Raw genomic sequence first — 22,940 nt, 5'->3', positions numbered from 1 at the left:
CTTCCGGGTCATGTGGCCAGTATGACTAAGCCGCTTCTGGCGAACCAGAGCAGCTCACAGAAACGCCGTTTACCTTCCCACCAGCGCAGTACCTATTTATCTACTTGCACTTTGATGTGCTTTTGAACTGCTAGGTTGGCAGGAGCAGGGACTGAGCAACGGGAGCTCACCCCTTCACGGGGATTCGAACAGCCGACCTTCTGATCAGCAAGTCCTAGGCTCTGTGGTTTAACCCACAGCACCACCCGCGTCCCTATTTTTTTTTTTTTTTTTTTAGTATGTAAGACTAAAAAAAACTACATATGGCTGGCCTGGCTTGCTCTTTGCCCCAGAAGTACTAACCCATAAATAAGTTGGGATTCTTTGAAACTGGAAACAGACTTGGTAGGCCCCATAGGACTTAACTGAAGAACCATTACCATACCTAGATGAACCATTCAATGGCAGGAGTCATGATAAGGTGATTTTTAATCCCACACTGGCAGTGGTACCTATATTTCGTCTGTTTTGCTTGAGTCTGACGAAAGGCTGTTCTAATTTTTATTATATGCCACGTTTACCTTGTGGGAATTATTCAGTGGTGTTGCCAACTGACTTGTGTCAGTTCCTCTTTTGTTCCAGTATTAAGGTCACACAGACTTTCTGCCAAAATGCCTTTCATGGCGTAGAGCAGATATGGGAAGTATGTTAACCTTTTTATGCACGCATACCATTTGTGTGACACATGCAGATCCCCTGCCCCCATTATTTCTGGTGCACCTCTGAAACATTTGGGCAATGCTCTGCAACTCGGGATAGAAGGCAGATGTGTAACAAAGCAAAGGGAAAATGATGCTCTCTTCTGTAGACTCACTGTCATTTTCTGCCTCGGCAGAAAGTGGCAGACAATTCCTGCATCGGGCAGTTTTTTTGATTCAACATGCTTCTAAACTGCTTTGTTGAGTTCTTGTCCTCTGAAGAATAACTGTCTGGTTCCTTCACTTGGTTTGACCTAACCCTTCGCTGTCATCTTTATAGACCAGAGTAGAACCGCACACCACCCCACAAAACAAGCAAGCAAAAACCGGCATTTAGATTTGCTTCTGAGGCACACTGCAGCCACATTTTACTTCTTTATTTACATAACATTTCTTCCACACCTTCAGAATAATTTCTGTTCCCAGGATGGTAAGACATAAAAAGAAGAACAATAACAATGATAATAATATGAAGCATGCGAACTAATATAGCAAATTGAAGCAGCAAACTAAAGCATTCCAAGAATGCTTGTGTTAGCAGTTCTTAAAAGCCTGGGAAAGCAAATGTTTTCGCATGGCACTTAAATGATAATAACAAGGTCTCCAGATAGGCCTCCTTGGAGAGAGCGTTTGAAAGGTCAGGAGCCACTATAGAAAAGGCTCTCGGGTGGCTCTCTGACTTTATATGAAATTTTCCTACTATTGCACCTCTGGGTCACCCCAGGAGCAGGAGAGAAAAAGGAACGAAGAAAAGAGTCTCTTCTCGGCCATTTGACCTGTGACCAGATAGACACCACACCAGCCTTTTTTCCTCAGACCCCACAGAGTCAAAGGGGGAATGATCCTCACTCTCTTATTCATGGCTGTTGAGCCACTTAATACTGTTTTGTAATACATGCTTTTCAAATTTGCCAGCAAAACCTACTAAAGCAGTACGTTTTTTGTCATTCTTTTCTAATTGCTTTAATGATTATATCCGTTTAAATTTATTGTATTTTTAGGCTATAGGAACTCCATCTGTTGGTGTGTTGTTAAAACAACTAGTGCCTTTGATGAGACTTGAGAGCATAGAAATTACTGAGTCACTTGTGCTGGGCTTTGGAAGAACAAATTCTCTCGTTTTCAGGTATTGATGTGCCATGAATTTCTTGTGGTTCAAATTGCTTTGGGATGCTTACAAACGGAGGCTTAATATCACCAAAAGTATAAAATTTTCAACGGGAAGGGCATTAAATTGGGGGCGGAGTTCAGATTGGCATTTTGATTCTGAAGTCATTATGCGGATGCTGTGTAAAACCTAAAGGTGAGAGCAGCACCAATAACACAATAAACACCTGTCTGGAAGCACCCTTAGTGTAATAAATGGTTAGCAGTGGCCCAGCTCACATTTCACATTAAACCATAGTTAGAAACAAACTGGTTTCATGTGAACATTCAGCATGCTGGTGTATACTACAGAAATGTTCTTGCTTCGCTCGTCCCCTGCTCCAGCTGCGTGTCAGGTAACAAGCTAAACAAACCACGAGGCTAAATTTACGCATCACAACAAGCCAGACTCTTGATTTGTTTCACAGCAGCAAGGGAGAGCAGAGTGTTTCATGTTAAACCATAGTTTATTTTTAATATGGTTTAAAATGACCTGCAAACAAAGACAAGTGTTTTATCTTGGGAGACACATGATGAAGTGGAATACACTCCCAAGCGGCATGGACAAAGATTTAAAATGTAGCTGATCTTAAATTTCGAAGGACCACTCTATAAGAGTCTTCTGATTACCAAAAAATATTGCTGGTGCTTAGGCAGCAAGCCAAGTGCTATACCTTGTGTGTACACTCTCTGTCCCAGTTCTCTTGGGGGCACAGCTCTCTGTGTCTGGAGACGATTCTGGAGGACATACTCCCTGAGATGCCAAAGGCCCATTGGCAATGTCCCACTGGGATTTGTTAGTGGCCTCGTCTCTGGACTGAGGTTTAAGCTTATTCTCCTAATCGGGGAAATATATCTCAGAAGTGACAAGTGGAGATGAGGTAGTTCCCCCTGGTTTCATGGTCCCTTTCCTAGCAATATAACTCAGTTACATAAACTCCTAGAGGGCGGGTGGCCCTCTGTATTTGAGGGTGCATTGCAGCAGGAATAGGAGCCTCCAGGTGTTGTTGAACTCCAGCTCCTGTCAGATCCATCCAGTGTAGCCAGTGATGATGGAAGTTGATGATGGAAGCTGGAGACCCATGACATTGCATATTGCAACGTATACACATACAGGCAAAAGACCACATGAACAGGGGCTGCCATTTGCTTCACTGCTGCATGGTGCTTTGTCAGTGTAACGCTATTGTAAGCACAGCATGTTTCACAATGAGGAAGAGAATTGGGCATGCTCTGGGCAGGCCTCTGTTGCATAAACACCGGAACTTCTGGAACAGGGTGATTTGTAAATTATATATCAATCAATCAATCAATCAATCAATCAATCTTTATTACAGTCCAGAGACCCAACAAATTGTTACAAAGCAATGCAAAATTCAGACAGCCTACCTCCAGGTTAAACAAGCATTTTTGCGTGTGATCGAGATCACAAGTCTCTGTGTGCATTATCCCATAATCTTTGCTTTAACGTCTTTAGGGCACCTTCATAACCCAGGTAATACAATGGGGGGGGGGGCAGACCAGTATATAAAATTTCTGTTATTAAGGGTCAAAGCTTAGTCATTCCACTATTTCATTTATGAAGAACTTTGTTTCATCACATACTCTTTTTTTTAATATAGGGAATTAGTGGAAGAACTTCACCCACTAATGAAAGAAGCATTGGAGAGAAGACCGGAGGTTGGTTGATTTAATTAAGATGAACACATTTAAGAGGCAGCACAAATATAACAGCAGATATTAAAAGGGAAGAAGAAATGCTGCCAATTCAAAGTGTTACTAATTTCAGATTTGGCAAGCGTTCATCCTAATACTTTTGTATAAATGTACATAAAATTATTTTATTTCAAGAGGAAACAACCATTCATTATGCTTTAAGGCAAGGGTGCAGAACTTGTGACCCTCCAAATGTGGGACTACAACTCCCATGGTGCTCTCTATTGTTTTAGGTTACTGCTTAACACTTAAAAAAAATTTCAGCACATCTATGCAGACATGTACATTTGTTTAAAAGTTTTGCTAGCTGTTTCATTGGTAATTATTGTATGTATACTATTTTAAACAGATCTGCTGATATCTGTGTTGAAAGTTTTATTATATATACTGCTTTGGGAATGTCTATTTAAGTGGTCTTTAAATATGTATAAATAAATCCTTGACCTGGGACTGATAGAGGGCCACAAGTTCCCTGCCCCTGATTTAAGATATTCTGGATTGTTGCATGTAATGTGCTACTGATAGGTAGTATTGCCTCTGCTTCACCGTAAACTGAAATACTCCAAAGTCCTGCTGCCAGAAACCCTCCCCCTTACATGCAAGGAGGTGTGACTCACTAGGAAGAGGCAAAGAGGATGAAGAAGTGAAGGGAGGATCTCATTCCTATTGCATTTTTTTCTCCAAATGGAGCACTGCTACTGCTCCCCTTGAATAAATTTACTAAAAGCGATAAGCCAGAGTGAATTCCAAAGATGTTAGTTCACTGAGTTCTAGACACTTAAGTACAAGGCAGTGAATGGTTCCTGGTGGGATGTCACAATAACATTTTTTCAGATGCACCAATTGAGCGAAAGATTTAAAATGTGGTTTAAAAGTCCCTGTGTAATAAATCCATTGTTAGTAATGACATTGGTATCTCTTGTAGTAAAGGGTTTTGGAATACAGAGCTTGAAACACATATGTAAAGTAATTTACCCATTCCCCCCCCCCCCACATCTTTCAAGGGTCAGTACAGTGGTACCTTGGTTTATGTACTTAATCCGTTCTGGAAGTCCATTCTTAAACCGAAACTGTTCTTAAACCGAGGCGTGCTTTCCCTGTTGAGGCCTCCCGCTGCTTGTGCCCTTCCACCATTCAGATTACATTCTTAGACCGAGGTAAAGTTCTCAAACCAGGACACTATTTCTGGTTTTGCGGAGTTTGGAAAACCAAATCTTTCTTAAACCGGACTGTTCTTAAACCAAGGTACCACTGTATAGTATCTTTCCTAGAACTACTTCTTGCAGGAAAATGTTTCTAATCTACATGGTCATGTGTATGCGCTAATCAGAAAGTTCATATTATTCAACAGTCATTAGCATCTCTTTAAATATTGGTTCTGAGCCCAGGCTCGATTAGATCTTGTTTTTCTAAGATCTGCACTTGTGTAATAGATGTGATTAATACTGGCCTCTTTTCCTGCAACACAGAATAAGAAGCGTCGTGAACGCCGAGATCTGCTGCGGTTACAGCTACTACGCATTTTTGAATTACTTGCTGATGCTGGTGTGATAAGTGATAGGTAGGATATTGCTTTTCAAGAGAACAGGGTCTTGTAACACTGCTGAATTATTATTATTAATTATTATTATTATTCCTTAGAGCATTTGTAAAATAAATTTGGGGCTTTTCCATATCTATCCACTAGATTCTTCCTTTTTACATTCTTGAAATTGAGATTTTAAATGTTGCAGTCTGCAATCTGCCAAGCACAAGTTCTTGTTTTATATCTGAACAGTTCCTTAAAACGTCCCACTTTTCTTTGCCATAGTACAAACGGAGCCTTGGAACGGGATACATTAGCACTCGGAGCTTTATTCTTAGAATACGTTGACCTGACTCGTATGTTACTGGAAGCTGAAAACGATAAAGAAGTGGAGATTCTTAAGGACATGAGAGCCCATTTCAGTGCAATGATTGCCAATTTGATTCAGTGTGTGCCAGGTATGGAGATTCAATAATCATGTAAATTGCAGGACGGTGAAGGCGAAAGTACAAGACAGTGTTTGTCAAAAGCATTGTAGAGCTTGATGGATATAGAGAAGGAAGCTTTAATGTAATTAGTGAAATATAAAGTTCTTACAGGTTAATCTGCATGGAACAGTAAGAGTAAGGGAGGAAATTGGGAGAATGGGGGACAAGTAATCAGTGAAGAATAGATGGAAAGCCTGCAGTTGTACATATTTCATTTTATCTGTCACATTGCTCTTTACACTGTCCTTGTTACATGTACTGTGGACTAGGGACTTTAGAGGCCCATGTAACTTTGACGATCTATAGTCCATATAAACCAGAATACTTGGCATTTGAATTGATCCATATTGTTTCAGCATATGAACTCTAAAATGGCCACAAAGGAGACATTTTGATGTAGAAATTAAAATGAAACTTGGATGTAAATAGTCATGTACGCATGTGACTAACATATACACGTGCATTTTGGCTGTTCTGCGCACAAAATTCCTATTCATTCTTAGCCTGTGCAGGAATTTTTGTGGTGTGAAGTGACCCAAAATTGACTTATATCCTACTAGCTCAGTGTTTACTGGTTTCTGGCTGCCAATTGGTAATTGTAGAAACTGCAAAGGAACAGTTGGCTTTCATCTGGAGAAAACTAGCTTCCGTCAAGTAAAGTGATCATTGATTTTTCTTGCAGCAAGGGGCTTAATTTAGCTATTGCTACGTGCTCTTTGTGCTAAAGGATTGCTTTGCAAATTGATCGTGTTCCATTTATTGAGACAGCATAAAAGGCCTCTAGCCTAAACGCTGGCAATCTGAAGGCTCCTTCTGTGTTCATCATTAGATCCATCTCACTACATTCAGTGCATTAAGCCCAGCCATGTTTCGTACAGTTTGGGCTCTGCTGCATCCAGAACATCTGCAACAAGGAGGCAGCCCTCTTTTTACAGGGAATTCTCTCAACAGTAACATTTTAAAAAATTGCCTTTTCACTCATTACAGAAATACTCTTGCTCCAGGTGTAAGTAAATAAAGGTTTTCATAGTTGCCAACACAGCTTTTGCTATTTTTGTAAGGAGATTATTTTTAGATTCAGTATAAATTTTTAAAGATGCGTTTCCAGTTATTCAGATGCTCAGAACATAATGCTCACAGACCTGTACATGATGGGAGATTGGGATCAGTTTAGGCCAATCCCCCATAATGCAGCTGTCTGCTCCCACCTGATGTTTGCACATTTGCATTCCACATTGTGATAGGGGTGTTCTTCTGTCAACTGCAATGCATGTATGCCCCCGTCAACACAATCTCTGCATCTCAAAATCAAAATATACAGAGTGTATAGATAGGTCATACATTGTCATCTTCATACTTAAAATTTGTATAGCACCATTAAGCACTAGTATTATCCCTTATATTACAGATGGGGGTGGGACTGAGGTTGAGAGAGTGTGTGGTTTGCCTCTTAACTACCTAGTGAGTTCCTGGCAAGAGGCTAAATTTGAGCAGAGGGTTTCCTGATTCACAGCTCTGATTTGCAGTCTCTTAGCCTCCACACTAAACCAACTCTTGTTGCAGTGGTTCCATAAACGCACACACACCTATGTAAATATAAAATCCAATTCATGAATGTCAAGAGGGAACAATCAGAATCTCCTACCATGCGTAGATTTGGATTATGTGCATAAAACATAATGCAAGAGGATTGTTGCTTTACCTTGGGAATCAATTTGCAGCCATGAGAGAACATTTTGATTGTGTGTATATGTATGTATCTATAACGCTTGGTGCAAATGGCCACTTCAGCTTCCTTGTTGATGGTTCTGGGAGTTGCATATTTCTTTTGAGCACCCAAGAGCTCATTGCATAGATGGTACATTCTCCCAAAATGTTTTCAGTGCATGCAACCAGGAAAATTATTCCAGGACTTGTTGCCGGGCTACAAAATGTTGCATAAGAATAATGCTCATGTTTTCCTTTTTAAAAACAAATTAACAAAGGTAATTTTATGTTTCTTTGCTCAGTTCACCATAGGAGATTTCTTTTCCCTCAGCAAAGCCTGAGGCACCACCTTTTCATTTTGTTTAGTCAATGGGCTGGACCGTTCAGTATCATGTTTACACCACTTGATCGCTACAGTGATAGAAATCACCAGATTACAAGATACCAGTATTGTGCTTTGAAGGTGTGTGATCATTCCTTTTACTGAATAAAAGTCCACATCCAATGATGCTTGTTAAATAAATAAAATGTATTTCTTTTACAAAAAAACAACAACTCTGTACATTTTTTTTCCTTTTGGCTCTGTCAATTTTTGTGTAAGATTGATTCATTTGATTCATCTGAGGGAGCAGGAGATTGGTATTAACAGCAACTTTATAAACACAGTTTTTTGCTTTAATGCAGCAAAGATATAGTGGTAAATTATAGGTGCTTATTTTGGAAACTGGCTACTGAGGGTTGTTTTCAACTAATGTTTACTCAGAGGACACTCATGAAATTAATGGACCCAGGTTATTCATTGCCATTGATTTCAATGGGTCTACTCATGAGTAAAAACCAGTCAACTACAACCCGCCACCCCTTTTTTTAATTGAAAACCGATACAAGGCAGTAAGCCTATCTTCCAAATAGGAGATTGCTTCTGTTGCAGTGCCTACTGAATGTTTCATTCTCACACTGTATACTAGATGCCAGTTCTTCATCAAAATGAGATGGGTAAGGCAGATGAAAGTAGGAGTCAGTTTGATTAATCCAGCCTTTCTGAACATGTTGACATCTGGATGATGCGGACTACAACCATGAATGGCCATGCCATTCAGCCTGTGGCTGATAAGAGTTGTAGTGCAAAACCTTTGGAATACTTCTAAATGCTGGGCTAGATTGGGTTTGGGTCTGTTCCAGCAGGGCTGCTCTTGCATTCTTAAAGAAGGCACCAGGTTGGGGAAGGTTGGATTAATATGTAGTGACAGTGGTGTAGCGTGGGTTGTCAGCACCCGGGGCAAGGCAAGTAATTTGCGCCCCCTAACCCGCGGGTTTTAGTAGGGGCAGAGAGCTGTGAGTGCGAGCGCGTGCCCCCCCAGATGTTGCGCCCGGTGCAGCCGGCCCCCCCTGCACCCCCCACGCTACACCACTGTGTAGTGAGGATATAGAGGAAGAGAATGGAGTTCAGGGAAGGTAAGGGTAGACTGGACATGCGCCCATCTAACCAAGAGGTATTGACTGGGGTTATTGCTGGGATATCATTGCATAATATTTTTTACAATGCCTAAGAGAAACAACCTCCCCACTTCAGTGGCCTCACTGAAGCCCCTTTAAAATCTCCCGTTACTACATTGCTTGATGCGCTGCACCATGTTTAGAATCTACTGTGATCTTACAAGGTGTGGTAGCCAATACACTGAAAAGAACAAATAAACAGAAGTGTGTTGATTATATAGTTGGGTTTGCACAACCAACCTCCTTCCTTCTGTTCTTAGGCAATGTCAGCTGTGCTATGCTGTGGCCCTGTATTTGACAACGTGGGCCTTTCTCCGGACGGCTATCTCTACAAATGGCTTGATAATATTTTAGCTTGTCAAGATTTACGGGTGAGTAACTCAGCAATGATGCACTTCTGAAATTATTTTAAATGTGTTACAAAAGAATGTGGTTGCAGGAGGGGTGGCTTCTGCAGACGCTGGTATCTAGTGAATATGCACTAAAGAGTTGTTATCACCACACTGTTAAAGTAAATGAAAGTATATTTGTACCTTTTGTTTCAAGACACATACCTTAGCATAGTTTATTAATCTAAATTTCTGCTGAAAAATACTCAAGGCCTTTCAACGCTCTGCAAATTAAAAAAGGTATGGGCAGAATGATCTCAATGTGTGTGCTTACCTTTTGCTTTGAAGTCTTCCCACCCGATAGACCACCCACCTGATTCTAGGCTGTATGAAATGCAAATGTGAAATGACCTCCTGCTTACTTGAAATAGCTGCTGGTGAATCAGATCAATGTGAGTGGGCAGATCTTCTGATGAAGGCCAAAATGAGTATTAGCTTTAGGAGAAAATAAGGCCACTGCTATGGAAGATCAATGTTTTCCTTGCATGCTGGATCTCTGCCACATTAAATTTGCCTAAACCTGCTTTATAATGCCCACACAGTAACTATTTAACAGTGTTTCCTGCGTATAGATGCAGCTGTTTTTATGTTCTCGGAATTAAATGTGCGAATTAGGTGCACTTCCACAAATTTACTCCCGTTTTCACAACCTATTCTGCCCCAAAAGTTTAGGCTCAGAGTAATCCTTGGAATAGTCTGATGAACAATAAGGCTGCAGTCCTCTTCTCATTTACCTGGGAGTAAACCTCACTGAATTCAGTAGGACGTACTCCAAGTAAGCATGGTTAGGATTGTGCTGTCAGAAGGCAAGAATGAATTGGGAGAAGGAAGGCATGAAAGTGAAGATAGATAGTGGAATTGGAATAGAGTGGTTTTTCCTTATGGAATATGTTAACCACAATGATCGTGATGGCCAGTAACTTAGATAGTTTCAAAAAGGGATTAGACACACATAACATCAGGGATCTCACTCAATGGCTGGCAGAATAGTACCTATTGTACTCTGTGGTGGGACTGTCTGAGGGTGGCAGAATTGGGGGAACAAATTCAAGAGGAGATTTCAGTCATTCTGAAAAAGACCATTGATTGTGCCCCACAATTGTTACTATTACCTGTATTTGAGGGGTCAGATGTTGAGATCAAATCTGAGGAGGCAACTAGCAAGCTGTGCCATTTGAAACTGAATGTTGGTCTTTCTTTATAGACTTCGGTCTGATTCAGCAGGAGGTCTTGCTTCCTTTGTGTGCTTAATTATTGATGCAAATATTATGGATAATTGCAAAACACTGTGCCATTTTCTATGTACTCAGGTTCATCAGCTTGGCTGTGAAGTTGTTGTCTTACTGCTGGAATTAAATCCTGACCAAATAAACCTCTTCAACTGGGCTATAGACCGGTGCTATACTGGGTCATACCAGCTTGCTTCCGGATGCTTCAAAGCCATTGCAACTGTGTGTGGCAGCAGGTATCAGTAATCCTTCACATAGAAAGTGCCAGAAGTTTGCAGTGTGATTGAATATCAGATTCAGGATATATATATATTGCAACTATTGAATCGGAATATGCTTGAATTCTGTCTTACGTAAACATTGAAAGGAACAGTTACAATCTCAGGCCTATTTGCTATTTCTTAGTGTAGCAACTGGATATTCATACTGTGCAGAAGGTAGGACAAAAATGCCAGTGAGCAAGTGGAAATGAACAAACATTTTCTTAGGCAGAAAGCCTACAGCTAAGCAATATGCTTTTTCTGCTTTCCCTGGAAAATGCATACCTTTGTAATTTGGTGCAATGCTAAAGAAGAGAACTAGGACCAGATGTGTCAAGTACAAAACAAACCTATATACAGAGTACAAGCTACACTGTTCATTTACATAATGAATATCAGTGTAGATCAAAACAGAAGTCCAAAGCTGTGAGCAAATTCAGGGATTGTTGAGTCCTGTCTCATATATTTTACTGGATAAAAGTTGTTCATTCGTACCCGGGAGTGTCAAAACGCTGAATTTTCCGTGAGGGGAGGTTGGTTGGGTGCAAGATAGAGACAGGCAAGATAGATGCAGGCAAGGAGACAAAGAACCTTAGTGAAAATTGAGTGCAGGGCTTGTGGAATAGACTGGGAGGCTAAAGAAGCAGGACTGAGAAAAGGATAGGGAGGCTGCATAGCAGAAGGAAGTCAGACAGCTATAGGTGTTGAGCTCAGGAATAGTTTCTAACAGGAGGATGGATGGAGAGGACAGTGAAGAATGGTCAGGAAGATGAAAAAGATAACTAAAGGAAGGATGAGACAAGGAAACCCTTGGGCTGGGGGAGAGTATATGCTATTGGCAGGAAGAGGGAACAGGCAAGATTGGGGTGTGTTGAACCCACTTCACAAGGTTGTTGTGAAAGAAAAGGGGTGGCGAGCCATGTACATTATACTCAGCTTATTGGGGGAATGGTGGGATAAATACATAATAAATAAAATACAACAAAGCAGATGATCAAAGAGGCAGCACGAGTGGAATTTCACATTGATTACACCAGTGTTTCCCAACCTTGTGCCTCCAGATGTTTTTGGCCTACAACTCCCATCATCCCTGACCACTGGTCTTGCTAGCTAGGGATGATGGGAGTTGTAGGCCAAAAACATCTGGAGGCACAAGGTTGGGAAACACTGGATTACACCACCAAAACTTCAGTTGCAGTTCACAATCTATTTTGGGATAGTTGCCTGAGGTGAAAAGAGCCAGTGATCTGTGATCAACCAAATAATAACTTGAGGGTTGACTAACAAGATCATTTTTCTCCCATCCTCTTCAGACTTTTTGTTTCAGCATGTGAACCCTTCATATGATAGTTATCTTTAAGCAAGTTAGATTCCCCCTGGATCTAAGCTATAGCAGTAGCTGTCATTTAATCATGATTTCTTTTGTTCCACTAAACCTTAATATAAGCTTCCTGGCTCCTAGGCTTGAGGCGCAACATTTCTGTTGTGATATTAAATGCTTTATATATATAAAAAAAGTACTCTGGAATTTCACTAATCACAAGAAATGGGTAAATCGACATACTGTAGCATTGCAGCAAATGAAATAGGAGCTCACCTCCGTACATTTCTTCCCCCAGCAATATCCTCAGGGCTGTCCTCCATGTATTGACATTCCTTGCATTTCTGCCTGTTTTGAATCAGCTTGCTTAGATGGAGCAAAGCTGAAAGCTGAGTACCTGATGCTGGGCACCAGATTCATCATTTACTTTATGAGTGCTTTGAGTTAATGGTGGTAGGAGGCAGGTGGCTCTGTGTATTGTGAAATGCAGTGCGAAGGTAGAAGGTGGAAAAGAAAAAAGCAGTATTGGGTATCAAGTGTATAGAAATTTGGGCTGCAGTCCTACCCGCCCTATAGTTGATGGCTTGGGTAGGAGGTTAGAATGCTATGTATTTCCCTATTTGCCATCCTCCAGCAGTGGAGAGGGGAGCTGCTAGCTCAGTGGCTATGGCATGTGCCTCAGCTCTACTGCAGTTAGCTGCTACCAACAGGTCTCCTGTTGGGCTGGGTATTGGAGAATTGTAATCCACTGGATCCTAAGCACCATGGATTATCTGAGGAGCCCAAGACTGAGACCCCTAAGATAGGCCAGCTTGGAGCTAGTGTAGTAATCATCATCATCATCATCATCATCATCATCATAATAGAACCAGGCTTCTATGGAAGCCGCCCAGAGTGGCTGGGGAGGCCCAGCCAGATGGGCGGGGTATAAATAATAAATTATTATTATTATTATTATTATTGTTGTTGTTGTTGTTGTTAATATCCCGCCCATCTGGCTGGGCTTCCCCATCCACTCTGGGCGGCTTCCATAGAAGCCTGGTTCTATTATTATTATTATTATTATTATTATTATTATTATTATTATTATTATTATTACTCTGGGCAGCTTCCAACAAAATGTTAAAATACAATAATCAACCCCAATAAACCCACCCCACCTTCCATCCTGTTTGTGCTGGGAGATTTGCTGTTCTCTATCTCCCCCTAGCCCTTCATTAGGATTGCTGTGCCCAGCTCAGAATGCAAATTATTTGCATTTGTAAATAAACTAGGTTTCTATATTATTAGGAATTCGCTGTTCTTCAGATCTGCCTTTTTAAAAAAGTAATTTTACATATTTTGTGTTTCATTTGTGCTAATGGTGTTTGATATAGTTCCTTGTTCTATTCTTAGTACTGTATATGTTTCCTTGAGCATATTTCCGCCAAAAAAAAAATATTACAAAACTTTTCTTTGGAATAAAAATGATCACAAACATTTGTTTATTTTTTTCAGGAACTACCATTTTGATATTGTGACCCTTTTAAATCTAGTCCTGTTTAAAGCATCTGACACAAATAGAGAGATTTATGAAATTTCCATGCAACTCATGCAGGCATGTATGAAATATTTTTTTTTTTAATCTTCTAAAACCATATGTGGAAAGGCAAACTCCTGTTTAGCCTCCCGTACACTTATCAATGTATTACATGCTTGTTTTATTCTTTAACAAATCTACAATGGAAATATGACAAGAATCCTTTATATCAAGGTATAATGCAGTGACACTGGGACACACGAAACAGCCTTGGAGAGGGAGGGTACTGTACAAGGGGGCTGACCCTTCATTTTCAACAATATTCTTTGGACAGCAACACCAGGTGTTGGACTTCGCTGGGCAGTCTCTTAAGAGCACAGAGTTCCTGGGCATGTAGCCCGGTGTGGTGTGCATAGGCGTGATGGTTTGTACAAAGCAGTCTGGGATGGATAAGGCAGAGTGGCAGGAAAAGGTGGGGCAAGAGATCAAAGAGGGAAGAGAAGCCATTGGCTGAGGACAAAGCCTTGACTGATCTGGCTGATGGTTTTCGGTGTCATAATAGGATTGGGAAGGGAAACAGGTGAGAGAAGCAACCCCAGTGTTAGGTCTTGGGAAGTGGGCCAATTAACCCCTACCAGCTGAAAAAAGAAAAGTATCAGCCTTATGAATAAGCCCACAAAGGTTTCTAGCCTACAGATTGTTTTTTGTTTTTTTCCTAGCCTTCCAAGTGGTTGATAGCCAGTGTTTCCATGTTGGCTGTGGAAGAGGGGTAGCCTTCTACCAAGTGGATTGGCCGAGTAGGAGAAGAATGGTGCAATCCATATCCTCTCCACCAGCCCACTGTGTTTTCTGGTTGTGGAAGAAGAAGCTTCCCTTTTTAACACTAAAAGGGAAGCCAAATGAAGTGGCAGGACAAGTGGAGCCAAGAAACTTGCCTGTGCATAATTCCTGGTTGCAAATGGCTACCAGGCTAGTGCCTAAATGCAAGGCTGTGTGTACAGATTAATACCCTGGCGATTGGATTCTTTTAAAATGCTCTTGAAAACCTGTAATGCCGCTTTTGTCATTTATCTTCGCCTGCAGATTTTGGAGACCAAGCTTTTCGTTTATTCAAAGAAAGTAGCTGAGCAAAGACCTGGCAGTATACTTTATGGGACTCACGGCCCATTGCCGCCGCTGTATAGCGTCTCACTAGCACATCTGTCCTATGAACTGGCAAGAATGTACCCTGAGCTCACGCTTCCACTCTTTTCAGGTAAGCGTTTCTAGTGATTTTTTAAAATAAATGCGAATTAGTAAATTCCCTGTTCTTGGGGAAGCAGATTAAATTTGCCTTCTTAGTGCTCCTGAGTAGGATGGAACTCCCACTTCCGTGATCACTTGGAGGTTATCTCTGTATCCCACATTGTTGCATAATAACTCTTTGTGAAGCATTTTTGACATTCTTGTTTTACGTAACTTGACATATTCAACAAATTTGATACTTTGGGGGTAAATTTTAATATGCATCTCATCCTCCCCCCGCTTTGATACCTTTAGCATTAATTTTTTTATTGCTTTTACTTATCTGTTATCTGTAAGTGTCATTTCACTGTGCGATACGTTAGGAAGACCCTTTCTTTTTTCCTTTTTCCTTTAAAAACAGTTTATGAAGACTTTCCATACGAAAGCAAAACAAGCATAGAAGCACTAAAAAGTTGGAGCATATACAGCTGTGTATTTGGTTATAGCAAGCATAAGAGCAAAACATGTGGGCAACAGAAAATCTCCCACAAATAAACAATCCATATCACACAGACAATTAAAACACAAAGTGACGTAGTCAGGGACCCTTTCTGATTGCTGAACAGAATTTTAAAATTCAGTCTGTAAACTCAATATTAATTCCTTTGTTTTATTTGGTGGTTAGTCTCATTGCTTTTCAGGTGGTGATGTTAACATGAAATCAGTTTACCTATGCTTTTGTGCTTCATAAATGTTCTTTACTTTCACAGGATTAAGGTCATCAGATATATAGAGAAGCAGAAGTTGAATAGTTATCAGTTGCTGAAAATGCAGCACATAGCAATATATTCCTACACATATGACTTAGACACAGAACAAAAAGCTCCTGAAATCATCATTTTTTTGATCCTTTTAAGGGCAGATGGTTTGACTGAATGCCACAAAACCTGTTCATGCATGTTATGTGTAGGTCATTGAGACAGGATGAGGTCCATGCCTTTAGCCCCAGCATTGTGTCTCCTTCCTCTCACATCCAGGTGTGGAATTATATCATTTGCAAAGGAAGCCCTACATGTAAAGATTCAGGACAGCCAAAAGAAATTTATTGTTCACACAGGGCATAGTTAAACCATGGAACTCACTGCCACAGGATGCAGTGATGGCCACCAACTTTGGTGGCTTTAAAAGGAATAGACAAATTCATGGAGTATCCAGCTATCAATGGCTTCTAGCCCACGATGGCCATGCTCTACCACCACAATTAGTAGCCCTCATGCTTCCGAATACCAGTTGCTGAAAACCACAAGGGCTTCTTGTACTTGGGTCCTTTTTGTGGGTTTTCTGCATTCTTCCGGTCAGCCACTGTGAGAACAGGACGCTGAACTAAGTGGGGCAGTGGTCTGATCTAGCAGCTTCTTCTTACATTAAGGTTTCTTTGCAGACAAAAAGCTTTCCATGCATGGATCTTGGAGGAAGGTGATGCAGCATTGGGGGTGGGCTTAAGAGACCAGCCCCACTTCCATGCTTCAGCCTGGAAGTCCCTACACACAAGTTGCATTTGAATAATGCTGCAGTCTAGCTGGTGAAACTAAAATGAGCTCTTGTTTCCCATTGTTTATAGAAGTGAGTCAGAGGTTCCCAACAACGCATCCAAATGGGCGCCAAATCATGCTCACCTACCTGCTGCCGTGGCTTCACAACATTGAACTTGTAGACAGCAGGCTTCTTCTCCCAGGGTCAAGCCCAAGCACCCCAGAGGATGAAATAAAGGAGAAAGATGGGGAAATAGCTGTCACCTGCGGACTGAAGGGAAATGGCTGGGGCTCTCCAGAGGCTACATCGCTGGTGCTTAATAATCTGATGTACATGACTGCTAAGGTAAGCAAATAAGTAACATGCTTTTAAATATGAAATCCAGTACAGTGGTACCTCAGGTTACATACGCTTCAGGTTACAGACGCTTCAGGTTACAGACTCCGCTAACCCAGAAATAGTACCTCGGGTTAAGAAATTTGCTTCAGGATGAGAACAGAAATTGTGCTCCGGCGGCGCAGCAGCAGCAGGAGGCCCCATTAGCTAAAGTGGTGCTTCAGGTTAAGAACAGTTTCAGGTTAAGAACGGACCTCCGGAACAGATTAAGTACTTAACCAGAGGTACCACTGTACTGCTTTTGAGCAATGGTTCATTTTTGCCTTCTTCCCCCATATTTCAAGTTGAAGGTTGCATGCACAACAGCCTTGTGAGGAATTTGAACCTGGGTCTCTCCAGCCTTAAGTCCAATCTGCTTCAACACACTGGCTTTCTTAGTATTTTTCTGTAGTTTTAGACAAGCCAATGTTTGACCTGATTGGTTAGATTTTCTACCTCCGGTGCTATAGATATTGGTTGAAGTTATATTGCTTTGTTGTTTGACCTGTGATGGTTCAGCTTGATACAGTTGCTGGGCATCCAGTGCTCCCATTCCGCTAGACAAGAGCAAAGTAATTTCAGTAGCTGGATGAAACTTTCCGCATTTCTCCTCTCCCCGCCAGTGCCCCCATGCACCCTCAAAATCAGCTTCAGAGTATTGGGGGAGCTTCTGGAGAAGATTTGGGTTGGCAGAGGGGGGTGGAGAAGAAACAGAAGTGCCGCTACACTAGTCAAACTTGGCTTGCACTGAATACAACCCAACAGTTATTTTTGATGACGTTGCATCTCTTAGTTTTCTTGTATTTTGGCCATTTTATCAAGTTTGCCCTTTTGTCCCCCCCACCCCCACCTCCTGCCCCTGCAATGCAGTATGGAGATGAAGTCCCTGGACCTGAAATGGAGAATGTCTGGAATGCTTTAGCCAACAATGAAAAATGGAGCAACAACCTGAGAATAACATTGCAGTTTCTCATAAGCTTGTGTGGGGTCAGCAGCGATACCATCCTTTTACCTTACGTAAGTGATTTAAAAAAAATAATACCGTATTTTCCCGTGTATAAGACTAGGGTTTTTTTACCCAAAAATTAGGTTTAAAATTGGGGCTCGTCTTATACACGGGTAGTGCTGAGGGGTGTTTTCTTAATATGGAGTCCCGTCTTATACATGGGGGCGTCTTATAGACGAAAAAATACAGTAGTTAAAAAGCTTGTATTGGCTTTTATTCTAAGAAGAGTTAACCCAAATAAGTTCAGGGAAGGAAAATTTCCTATTCTTTGTCCCTCGTGTCCCTCTGAAAACCTCTGTGGAGGTGGAGGCAATGTGCGATGAGATGCAGAGAACTGCTGGAGGGTAGGGGGAAAAATCACACTAAATTGGGTGGACTTCTGTCTGATGTTGTCTGAATCTCCCATCCCCTTTAGCCTCATTCCTTCCCCTCCATGCTCCATCCTGCATTCTTCAGGAGTGACCTCTGACACTCCAGAGTGAGTATTTGCAGGACATTGGCAGCTGAAATGATGGAGGGGATGAGAAACTTTACTTCTCTGAGTGAGAGGGAGACATCCAAAGATGGGTTGTATCCCTGTAAGTGTCCCAAGGACAGACAGGGTCACCTGATCAGTGGCTGCTTTCTTAAACTCCCTTAACTTTATTTTAGGATTGAAGCCATTGTTCCTATTAAGCAAGACAGTTGTCTGTAGAAAGATATGCTTCTACTGGCATCAGCCTTATGCATTTAATAAATTAAATTATCTCAGTTTGTAGAGTAATTCAGATGCTATACTGCAGGAAAGTAGGAGCATAATGCCAAATATAATTGTGGAACTCCAAGCCCTAATACTGTACGGACGTCATCAGCTAAAGTATGAAACAACTGTTGTCTTTTCAGCCATAATGCATTTCCAAGTATGTATATTCCATAGGTAAAAATTTCTGCATCCATGATCTTCTTCATACCTCCCTTTATTTGGGTCACCCCCTAACTGTAGACAGATTTTATGGCCCATTGGATATGTAGATCAGCATAGTTCTGATGGGTGTATCTTAGATCCTTTCAAAGCTAAAATGATGCACGTGTGCCTATTATACTTAAAATGTGCATTTTTAAGTTACAGTTTGTAGAGGCTTCTAAATACTACTTTTTCTTCAGATCAAAAAAGTTGCCATCTATTTATGTCGGAACAACACTATTCAAACAATGGAAGAACTTCTGTTTGAGCTTCAGCAAACAGATCCAGTGAACCCCATAGTTCAGCATTGTGACAATCCACCGTTCTATCGCTTCACTGCCAGCAACAAGGCCTCAGCAGCCGCTTCTGGTAAGAATTGAGCACCCCGTCTAATAAATTGCAACGCGATATTGTGAATGAAGGAAGCAGGAACAGAGTATTACAATAAATTTCAGCCCAACTCCTCCCTTATTGCTTCTCAGACTCCCTTATCTCATCAACAAAGAAATGTATAATACCTGCAAGTCAATTTGCCATAATTCCAGAATCCACCAGTGATCAGGACATTGAGTTGGAGGCTAAAGTGTCACCGGCTAAGGAGCCATACCACATCCCTGACTCTTGAGCTTGATGCTGGTGATAGGGGGGCCACGAACCCTGAGGCTAGGACATTGGAGCCCACTGAAGCTGATGCCACAACACCAGGGCCAGTAGAAACAGAGCCAGGACATTCAAGAATGGCTTCCCCCAGGGCTCAAGGAACTAAGCACCCCCCCCCATATGACCTTGCCATTCCAATGACTCAGGAGGCACGCTAACCCTAACCTCCCATTCTAATAACCCATTCATTACAGGGAATGAATGGAAGTGGGGAGTACAAAAGGGAAACACTTCATTATACCTGTTTTCTTGTAACACAAATACCAAAGTAATATGTGTGGATATTCTGAGAGGCTGATGATTGTGGTGTGGCGTTGACTTAATACTGTGCATTCATAGTCTATTATTTCTGTACTACACCAGGCTGTCCAATGCTTGGTTGTTTTGGTTGTTTGAATCTTTCAAACTTTAGTACTTTGTGTGGGTTTATATATATATGTAAATATATGTTGGTTTGACATGTACAGGAACCACTTCAAGCAGTAATACGGTAGTAGCTGGCCAAGATAGTTTTCCTGACATTGAAGATAACAGAATGGTGAAAGAAACAGATGAAAGGTTTGTAGTCTGCTGAATCAAAACCTGTTTGTCTGTCTGTCTCTTTCTCAAACATGAATTTCCTGAACTAGAGAGGCTGGATTATCCAGCTGGAGCATTTCACAGTACATCTGCTGAGGTCCATCAGGCAACTGATGCAAACTGCATATTCATAAATTTAAAAGATAATTCCTTCTAATACCAAATTTGGGTGGTCTGATGCCTATCTGTTTGGCAGTGAAATTGGCCACACATAAGACAGAAATCATATTTGCTTGTAAGTTAAATGGGAAAAAAATAAAAATTGGCTTTTGGTAACTTCAGCTCAGTGTTACTTCTGAATACAAGATTTCAGCTCATTGACTAAAATATTTTTTTCTATTACGTACACCTGGTAACAAATAGACACCACAGTGATTAGAACAGTGTAATTTAGACAGTATGTATAGATTGACCTAGATTGAGTTATCAACAGAAGAGACAGCATAAAGAACTGCCGAATAAATCATTTTGCTTCTGGACAACACACACTTCCTTTTCCATACAAAAACATGTGTAGCAGTATTGTTTTAATTGGAAATTTCAAAAGCATGGCATAAACATTCAGAACAACATTTATTTCTCTTTGATCCAGCATTTGCCTGCCCGTTCCTTCAAGTGTGAATAAATAAATTGTGTATTGCAGACCTACCAAGCGCTCTGCACAAAAACTTGCTAGAAATTATTTAAGAGTGCAAAAGCAGGGTGACATGTTAGACTGTTTCTCTTTTTGATCCCACTACGGATGTCCAATCAGAAGATTAGAGAAACATTTGTCATAATTCTTTGGTAATGTGTCCTGTATCAGCAAAATGTCTTCGTGGTACAGTTCTTCAAAGATCTTTTAACACACCTGGGGGTTTAGAATTTTCTGTTGCATTACTTTGTCAGTTTTACAATCTGGTTTTGCTAGAGTGCTACCACCCAAGTTCCTTCAAAGTAAACCAGTTATTCAGAGAAGGTTGATTGTCGGTTTGATCTTTTGAGAACCTTCAAAATAATCCCTCTTGAGCTGAGATTATGATTTTGACATTTTCTTTCATTCTTTCCAAGGTTCAGCAATGTTATCAGAGCACATAATCGACTGGAGTCAAGATACAGCAATAGCTCTGGAGGATCTTACGATGATGACAAAAGTATGACCTGACATTTGTTTACATTGCATTTTGTGAGTGATGTGGCATGATCCAGTCAAGGCTCTCTTCAAGTCCCCCTGGTTTCAACAGAATCATTAAGCATGTGCTTAAATATCTCCCATTGAAATCAAGGGGACTATTTTTTAAAAAATTTGGCAGGATTGTGCAGAGTTTGTAGTTCTTTGGGTAGTTGAAGCTCTGTGATCATTGCTTTAAAAACAAAAAAGCCAAAAAGAATTGTACTTCAAGTGGTAGAATGTAATTTGCATTCTTATTACTTGTGCTATATCTGCGTTAAGGTTTGTTAAACGTCACCATTGATTTGGCATAGCCATAAACACTTTCTGTGTACCAGTGTTCAGAAAACATTATGGCCACAAGGAAGCAAGACAATTCAACAAACAAAAATTGAAATACTCCAGCAATACAGAGCTGTCCATACCTTGGTTTTTGAACAACTTAGTTCACGAACAAGTCGGAACTCGAACGTCGCAAACCCGGAAGTAGGTGTTCCGGTTTGTAAACTTTGCCTCGGAAGCCGAAAGTCTGGTGTGGCTTCCAATTGGCTGCAGGACGCTCCTGCAGCCAATCAGAGGATGTGCCTTGGTTTCCAAATGTTTTGGAAGTTGGATTGACTTCCGGAACACATTCTGTTCGAAAACCAAGGCACGACTGTATCTCAATATAAAGGGCCAAAGGCATGTGTTTGGTTTGCATTGTCTGCACTGAAATATCCAAAGTCGGAACAACACCAAGTTATCATAATACATTATTCTGCAGATGATCCTGTGTCTCCATACACAAGTTGGCTACTGAATATCGTGGAGACCAAACAGCCGCAACCCTTGCCGATGCCGTTTAATGGAGGGTGCTGGGCACCTCTTGTTGACTACCTCCCAGAAACCATTACACCACGAGGGCCACTTCACAGGTAAGGTGGATGTTAACATTAGCTGTCTTACAAAACAGTTTGCCCCCACTGTCTCCTAACTACATTATTACATCTGAATAGTCCTAAAAACATTTCTGACATGTTCTGCATTAGAAACCATCTTTATCTTGCTGTAAGAGAAATGTAGCGTGTCACTTTTCCCAACAAAAGTGAAATAGGCGCATGAATATTGTTGGGAGAATTAATTTGTGATTCTGCTTTAAGATTCAGACAGATGATGAAGAACCCAATTTAAAAAGCAGGATCTGTACTCCCTGCGCCCCCACCCTCCAGCCTAATGCATTCCTGTCACATTCTGTGTGCTTTTCTTATATCGAAATTACCTTCTTATATAATCTACACTGACAGGCATAATTTCATTTTGATTTCGAGGCTAAATGTAGACATCGTGACTTGTTATCACATTAATTACATTTTTTAAAGCAGAAAGCTTCTGACATTGTGTCAGAAACTTGTTTGCCTCCCCCACGCCAGAGCTGATGTGGGTCGAGGTCATGGCAGGGCAGAGGACTACAGCCCTGGCATTTCTCAGCAAGGTTTCACATGCTAGTTATCAGGGTGAACCTATAAGAAATACATGCTCCCCAAAGTTCACATGCCAAGGTAACATGAATAACATAACACTAGAACTCATGAGCATGCAGTAAAACTGAATGTTGGAAGATTAAACTAGTCCAGAATGCTGCTGCCAGACTGGTGACTGGGAGTGGCCGCTGGGACCATATAACACTGGTCCTAAAAGATCCACACTGGCTCCCAGTACATTTCCGAGCATAATTCATATTGTTGGTGCTGACCTTTAAAGCCCTAAACAGCTTTGGCCTTGCTGGGTCCAAAGCACTGCAGTCTCCTGACAAGGCCCTACAGACTCAAAGGTAGCAAAAGAATGAATGAAACCCTCCCCCTTTCTGTCCTGGTTGGCTTGAGTGACACGGCTTCAGACATGGTGATGGAACCACTGCTCCCTAGCCAAGTTTTGGATTGTTGTCAGTGCGTCAAGT

At 41.2% G+C, this 22,940-nt stretch overlaps 2 protein-coding genes across 14 annotated transcripts in view; both read left to right on the top strand.

The window, feature by feature from the left end:
- LOC310843240 (cilia- and flagella-associated protein 337-like) overlaps positions 1 to 22,940 on the top strand; it is a 1,288,916-nt gene that overhangs the window by 315,698 nt on the left and 950,278 nt on the right. The window lies entirely within an intron of this gene.
- The window catches only part of FRY (FRY microtubule binding protein), a 193,758-nt gene that overhangs the window by 115,641 nt on the left and 55,177 nt on the right, over positions 1 to 22,940 (top strand). For all 13 annotated transcript variants that reach the window (XM_083735729.1, XM_083735730.1, XM_083735724.1 and 10 more), the window contains 15 exons: positions 1,739 to 1,863; positions 3,506 to 3,563; positions 5,069 to 5,160; positions 5,410 to 5,582; positions 7,622 to 7,782; positions 9,077 to 9,187; positions 10,516 to 10,670; positions 13,513 to 13,612; positions 14,618 to 14,789; positions 16,380 to 16,636; positions 17,537 to 17,683; positions 18,816 to 18,984; positions 19,743 to 19,833; positions 20,905 to 20,987; positions 21,768 to 21,918. In XM_083735729.1, coding sequence (XP_083591855.1) covers positions 1,739 to 1,863; positions 3,506 to 3,563; positions 5,069 to 5,160; positions 5,410 to 5,582; positions 7,622 to 7,782; positions 9,077 to 9,187; positions 10,516 to 10,670; positions 13,513 to 13,612; positions 14,618 to 14,789; positions 16,380 to 16,636; positions 17,537 to 17,683; positions 18,816 to 18,984; positions 19,743 to 19,833; positions 20,905 to 20,987; positions 21,768 to 21,918 — 2,045 coding nt within the window. The remainder of the gene's footprint in view (positions 1 to 1,738; positions 1,864 to 3,505; positions 3,564 to 5,068; positions 5,161 to 5,409; positions 5,583 to 7,621; positions 7,783 to 9,076; positions 9,188 to 10,515; positions 10,671 to 13,512; positions 13,613 to 14,617; positions 14,790 to 16,379; positions 16,637 to 17,536; positions 17,684 to 18,815; positions 18,985 to 19,742; positions 19,834 to 20,904; positions 20,988 to 21,767; positions 21,919 to 22,940) is intronic.

This window comes from Podarcis gaigeae (genome assembly GCF_964106915.1).
Source record: "Podarcis gaigeae genome assembly, chromosome: 4".
Classification (NCBI taxonomy): Eukaryota; Metazoa; Chordata; class Lepidosauria; order Squamata; family Lacertidae; genus Podarcis; species Podarcis gaigeae.
This window is presented reverse-complemented; position numbering and strand designations above follow the sequence as displayed.